We start from the raw sequence: 6,895 nt of genomic DNA, 5'->3' as shown, positions 1-6,895 counted from the left end.
AGGAGACGCTGCTCTGTAGTTAATGTGGAAGTCAATATTTCATTACAGCGAGTCGAATTTGAGTTCATCTGTAACAAATCTGAACAGGCAGAAAACCTCATTACTTTGTTCTGTAGTTAGACATTATAGTGACTGAGAGCCTTATAATAACTGTCATCATTAATCAGTGTTTTGCCAAATACAAACATTAGTCCATTTAGTTAGAGTTAAAAGTACAGTATGTTGTAGAAGTCTTATGAAGAGCTGCAATCGTAATCTGTCGTTAACCAAAAGTGCTAACAGACCCAAAACGATGACTTCCTTTGATGCAGCGTTTTCAGCCCCGCTACACGTGTTATTCATGTTTTTGTGTTGCTGCCATCATGCTTCGTCTGAAAATAAGCTTCATTTAAAGTTGATGTCGGCTTTAAAACAACATTTGATCCTTGGAGTTGAATATTTGTTTACGATCGTCAGTTGTGCAGCTCCGTCATCAAACATTCATCCCCTCCATCTTGAGGTTTTTCATTTCTTGACATGGAAATTTAATCCCTGGATAAACTCCCCAGAGAGTCCATGATATTTGTAAAGGTTTTCCTCTCTACTTCTCTTCACCTCTTCTCTCTTTCTCCATTTAAATAAGACTTCGGTACGTTTCGTGAATGTGAGCATCTGCGAAAAGACAAAACAAAAACACAAGTTAATCTAAACTTACGCGTGTGCTTCATGTTAAAATCTCTGAAAACAGCAATATGTGAACAGTGTACCTATCTCTGTGTGGAAATGGTTCCTGTGTTAATGTCTCTTTACACTCTGTAAGCACACTATTACAGAGAGATGAACACACTCACTCTGATGGTCGAGGCTGCCGGGGACGACACGCTCAGAAGCTTTCAGGCTGAAAACATAACCAGACCAGTCAAAGAGGAACACTTACACCTGAATGACTGGTGGATCCAAACGTTTAAGAGCCAATATGATTTTATGTTCTGCAAAGTGGCCTCAGCCGTGAAAATACAGTTAACTTACCTCAAAACAAATACTACATAAACCCAACTGTGGAAATCCAAAGTCTAAATATATAAATGACAAATCCTCACTTTACGAGCGCGTGTCAACGTCCACATTTACTCAGACAGATGTAGTTCGTTTTACAGCTCCAGAACGACTTTTTATACTTTTGGAAGTAAAACATACAGAACTTAGAAATCCAACTGCATGCACCAGAGCTGTAAAACAATTCATGTCTGTCTGTATCAGCGTAAACTGTGATTTGGAATTGCAAAAATGTGCAATTGAGAATCTTTTTTTTTTTTTACAGTAAAGAAAACAACAATTTACTTTTGGTAAAATCCCAAAATCGGTTCTTGACTTTTGGAATCCAGCAGCCTCTGAAGCCGGTCAGTAAGAAACTTTCTCGTCACTCTGATTGTGTCTCAGTTCAGACTGACAGTAAAGAACTTGAATGCTGATGTTGGTGGTTTGCTGAGTGTTTCTCTCAGTTGGTGTTTGTGCTCTGCAGCCTCGGCTAGAGGAAACACTTTGTGGTTGCTCCTGCACACTGCTGTTGATAATTGTTCTTTTTGTGCCCGTGGAATCAGCTTCAACATTATGCTAACGCTAACTCCAGCGCTTACACTCATCCGGTGCTCAGTTATCTCAACCAGCTGCAGAGCTCCGTCAGGCCGTTTTTCCTAATGACAGTGAAAGGTCTCTTTGCAGTTCAGCTGGTTTCACCTCCTTGTCAAGCTGCAGAGCAAACAGAAGGCATGGAAGGCAATGGAATTCAGTAAAGTAGCTTCCCAGGCGGCAACATTTCCTTACAAATGACAGAAATTACTGGAATTTCCTGAAAACTACAATCTTCCCCGGGTAGCAGGACTAAAATGTATTGTTGTACAATTTCCCTGCAAATTCCAGCAGATTTTAGCATCCTTCTGAAGTTCACAGTTAATTGAGAAAACTAAATGAACTGTTATCAAACCGAGAAATCCAGATGTTCCACATCTAACTGAAGTTAGACTTTTAGCCACTTTTCTGAAATACTCCTGCATCAGTAGCATAGACTCTGGGTTGTTGAAACGTTCCTTAAATGTTCTGGAAGTCAGTTTGTTGAAAACGTGAGAATCTTGATGGCATGTTAACATGCTATGCAGATGACTCACAGCTTTACTTTCCTACATCCATTCTGTTGGCTACTTTCCTCTGCCGCCCCATCCAAAGCTGAACTAAAGTAACTCCACGTGTTGTAGTTTACATCTGTTTATAATTTCACACACAGGATGTGTTTTGCTACAAATAAGCTGCTGCAGCACACTGTTTAATGGTGAAGCTCCAGAGAGTCAGCTGACTCTGCTGAAGCCTTCATCCTCGGTGAACATAGACGTCAGTGGGCCACAGTGATGGTGAGGTTTGTCTTTGTACAGTAAACGTACAGTACAGTCAATATGTCCCAGTGAAACCAGTGAAGCCTCTGTTGGTTTGAACATAGTGTTCTTACTGCTGTGTACATGTGGAGCTTTCTCTGGTTTGGCCACTAAGTGTCACTAGTGAGTCACTGGTTAATCATCTCACATCAAACAAAATGTTACTTAAGCTTTCCTCATGACATATTCTCTATTTCATTTGCCCCATTTAAAGGACTCCACTGGTTTTGACTGTTTTAGGGCTTTAAATACAAACTATAAACTTCTTTTCTGCTGACTCGTTTCTAAAGTTTTTACATGTATTTCCTTATTTCCGGGCAAGAAAATTAATGTGAAACCTGCTGAAAAAACTTCAAAATTTGGTCTCCTTTATATTATTTGTTCAAGAATTACGAGACATCCAAGAATTGATAGCTGGCTGCTACGTTGTCTGAAGATCAAACCAAGAAGATGAACATTAAGCAAATACAGAGTTTGTGAATTTGGACATGAAAAAGGTTTCTGAACTGCTGCCGGTTGTAATCTCGTGTTTAAAACAGGCTACTCGACACCGTATCAACCTTTTACAGCAGAAATATTGCTGCAAGATTTGTCGGATCGCTTGCTCCAACGCACCAAAAATGACATGACCACCACACATAAGGCCGTGTTACATTGGGACAATCTGCCACTTTGAAAACGGCAATAATATTTCCCACCTATAGTCCTAAATGATATTTTTTATCTTGAACACAAGACAAAAGAGCTCAACTCGACGGCTGCCTGGAAGGAAGGAACTCAACAACTGACGGATGATTTGTAAAATGATCAGCAGGAAAGGTTTTTGTGATTTGTAGTTGATACAAAACACTCCGAATCTCTGGCTTTGTCCTTTAAATCCTCTATAATCGATTGGTGTTTGTGTCTGAGAATATAATGTTGAACTCATTCTCATAGAAACTAACTCAGCACTGGTTGTTTTAACATTAATAAGTCTTGAAATATACAGTATATAGCCTATATTTTGATAACTTCACTAAGTGTACTTTATGTTCTCCGGTTTTGTAGTGTGTGTTTGTGCTCGATTACAGTCCGTGTGTGTGTGTGAGTAACTCCTGTTTTAAAAGTGTGTGAAGCTGCCGGCCGTTTAAGAGGAAACAGGGGAGAACGAGCATCGGACGTCCTCATCCTAACAGATACTCACTGCATGCTCTCTCTCTCTCTCTGACTCTCTCTCTCTCTCAGTATTTTCTGATTTTTCAATATGTGTATCTTCTTCTCATCAGCATGGAAGTGCTTCTAATAATAACAGTGACGACTCTATGAATATAATAAAGAATTTGATGTTGTTTCTACCTCTCCTGCCCACTGCTTTGACTGAATATAATTCACATTACAGAAACACTACAGCGATTGACATTTGATTGACACAGAACATGTTTAACGTCGACACCTAGTGGTCAATTTTCAGAGTACACCTTCGTCTCCTTTCGCCGTTCTAATGAAGAAATCCCCAAAAAGTGAAAAATGAAATAAAGAAGAAACTAGTTTTCATCAAAATGGCACTGGATGACAGTAGAATGTGTTTCAATACAAAGTAGATTATAAATCACGTGGTGTTGTGATTCTGTTCCTATAAATATCCCCTGAAACATAATTTATACAGTTAATAAAAATAAAAACCAACACAGGACTGAATTCATATCATGATAACTACATTTATTTTTTAACGAAAGGTTACAAATGGTGCTTGTGTTAAAAACCTACACACAGTATCTTTAATACACTGATTTCAATAAATTACATAGAAATACAAAATAATTTAAAACTAGAAAACTATAAGTGGAGAATAAACTGCAGCCAAACATTTCATAAGAAACTGTCCCCAGGTTCTGAGGTCTCCCGTGTCTGACTTTCCCAGCAGCTTCTGAACGCATCATCCCAGTTCAGCGTCACGTTGGATCACCTGCAGCTGAAGTGCCGGCTGACCTTTGACCCCTGAAGGCCAGAGCCCAGCGCAGGATGAGTTTGACCCCTGAGCAGCTCTGCAGGGTTCAGAGGAAGGAGGTGAAGAGCTTCTTCTCTGCTCCGGCGCTGCAGGGAGGGGAGGGGGACTTGACCTTTGACCCGCTGCACTGCCGCTTCCTCCGGGCTCTGCGGTTCTTAAACCACACCTGGAAACCGAGAGAGGAGTTTAAACTGCGTGTTCTCTGACAGGAGAAGTGTTAACAGAACTAGACCAGCAGCACTGTAAAGATATCAATATATATATCGATATATAGATATATAACTCTATATATATAAGCTCTGCAGACTCACCCTGACGATCTCCTCGCTCAGCCCGGTGCTCCTCGCCACCTCGGCGCGCGCCTGCACCGCCGGGTAGTCGGTGAGCTGGAACAGCGCCTCGAGCTGCTTGGTCTGACCGTCGGTGAACACGGTCCTCATCCGGGCCTTCTGACGCGACTGCGCGGACACCCCGGCCTGGTGGTAACCATGGTAACCCGCTAACTGAGCATCTGGGAAAAAGAGAAGTGAAGGAAAAACATGTCGATGAGTTAAACATGATGTTTAATGTTTTATATGAAAACTTTTCACAAGATTTCAAAGTTTATTAATAAAAACAAAAAACGCACTGAGGTCTGATTTCATCCTAAATTCAATTTAAAAAGTTCCTAAAAGTTTTCACTTCATTGCTCAAAATGTTTCAGTCTGAATTGAACAGTTGTGGTCAACGAGCTCTGACAGAGTCTGCATACCTGCAGGGTCCTGGCTGCTGAAGTGGACGTAAAGTCCGGAGTTTGGATGAATCCCGGTGAAGTCTGTGTGATGGAAACCGGCTCCGTACGGATAAAACGACTCTCCAAATCTCATCCCTCGGTACTGCAAGCAGCCTGGCATCGGCACCGGGACCGGCGCAGGAGGTCTGAGGTTCCCGGAGTCCAGACTGAATCCGCCGGGGAGCCCCTGGAGATATCCGTCCGGTGAAAAGTCCATCACCGGCGGCTTGTGTCCGAGCTGCGGGGACAGGATGCGCTCGATGCTGAAGTCCGACACTCTGCTTCCGTCCATCATCAGACTTGAATGTCCCAAGAAGTTTCCAGAGAGCTGCTCCTGTGGCCTCTGAGCTCTGAAGTCCTCCAGGGTCCAGTTTTAAGAGCGTGAGGCCGCCATCAGACACCTGACGGCTCTTTAAGATGTTAATGAGGTCCAGTGTTTGATGGGTGAAGTTCAGACGGACAGAAGAAATCTGCGCTTTGATTTGACCTCTTGAACTCTTTGATTCTTTGAACTGATGATGATGATGATGATGATGACTGTTTATTTCACTGGAGTCACTTATTTTGTTCAGTTAATCTCCTTTTCAGCTGTTGACTTTCACTTAATTACCCGCCATCACAGACTCGCCTTTATATACAGATGTTATTCATTCAAAATAACATAAATGAACTTTGCTTTATTCTTTTTCATCACAGCTTTTTACAGAAAAAGGTTGTATACTTCATCTTGTTCTTTGATATTTGATGCATGTATGTGATTTAGAAGCTGTTCTAAAATCAAATTAAGTTCAGTTAAAAGTTTAAAAAGAGTTCATGTGTAAATAATGCAGAAAGCAAACAGAATAAAATACAAATGCGAAACTTTATTCTGTATTTGAACACAGTCTTCTCTTGTGTTCAGACATGAATCATTTCTGACAGTTTCAGGATCAGTTGAAGTCTTTGGGGAGAATAACCTGCAGTGTGTGTCGGTGGCCAGCAGGTGTCGCTCGCGGTGCACGAAGAGCACAGAGGCAAAGTGAAACCGTCAACCTGCGACTTATTAAACATAAAGACAGTTTCAGTGTCGTTCAGGCAACATGTGTTATAATAGGAGCTGTCAAACACCGTCACTGCACCAGTGGAAGCAGCGTGTTTGATCTTTGACACGTCACACTGTCTGACGTCATCGGAAGTCAATGAGCTTTTCTCACGTTTCTCTGATTTTTATGGTTTTAAACCTGCGGGACTGAAACTGTCTGAAAACTCAGGAGAATCAATAAAAGCTGCTTTCTGTCCACAAGACAGAACAATGTTTTATTAAAGGCTCCATTATGTTACTTATTACTGGAGTAGTACAAGTGTACTATAGTAGTACTACCTGTGGCAGTAGTATCCAGTGGGAATCAGTACAGTATATATATATATATATATATATATATATATATATATATATATATATATATATATATATATACAGTGGTATAATGAAACAAAGCAGACATACTTTTTACTTCACTTTTAATACAGTTTGAAATGAAGAAACACACCAGACTAAATGGTTTTATTTAGTAAATCGTGTCAGTTTTATTGCTTTTGTTATTGTTTTATCAGTAAAATGTCAACTAGTAGTATAATAATTGATAAATGAAATATTTGCTGCTACTTCCCTGTGAGTTTTACAACAGCTGTCTAACAGAATACTTTAAAATATTTTAAATATATTAAATATAAATATGATGGATGTTTTTT

At 40.4% G+C, this 6,895-nt stretch overlaps 1 protein-coding gene across 1 annotated transcript; it reads right to left on the bottom strand.

Moving 5' to 3' along the window:
• Positions 1 to 4,438: 4,438 nt before the first annotated feature.
• Positions 4,439 to 5,459, bottom strand: dharma. The gene is made up of 3 exons (XM_070906091.1): positions 5,144 to 5,459; positions 4,704 to 4,903; positions 4,439 to 4,558 (listed from the first exon to the last, which is right to left on the bottom strand). Exons 1-3 carry the CDS (start codon positions 5,457 to 5,459, stop codon positions 4,439 to 4,441), a joined length of 636 nt encoding a protein of 211 aa, XP_070762192.1.
• Positions 5,460 to 6,895: the final 1,436 nt, after the last annotated feature.

Source organism: Enoplosus armatus, chromosome 5 (assembly GCF_043641665.1).
Source record: "Enoplosus armatus isolate fEnoArm2 chromosome 5, fEnoArm2.hap1, whole genome shotgun sequence".
Classification (NCBI taxonomy): domain Eukaryota; kingdom Metazoa; phylum Chordata; class Actinopteri; order Centrarchiformes; family Enoplosidae; genus Enoplosus; species Enoplosus armatus.
Note: the sequence above shows the minus strand (reverse complement) of the source record. Positions and strands in the feature narration are given on the sequence as shown.

What these genes read in the sequence shown, in the direction of transcription:
- dharma (XM_070906091.1), bottom strand. Translation starts at nt 5,459, where the DNA reads ATGATGGACGGAAGCAGAGTGTCGGACTTCAGCATCGAGCGCATCCTG. An exon ending in CAGCAGCCAGGACCCTGCAG is followed by an intron (nt 4,904 to 5,143) that starts GTATGCAGACTC and finishes TCTTTTTCCCAG; the next exon opens with ATGCTCAGTTAGCGGGTTAC. An exon ending in TGAGCGAGGAGATCGTCAGG is followed by an intron (nt 4,559 to 4,703) that starts GTGAGTCTGCAG and finishes CTCGGTTTCCAG; the next exon opens with GTGTGGTTTAAGAACCGCAG.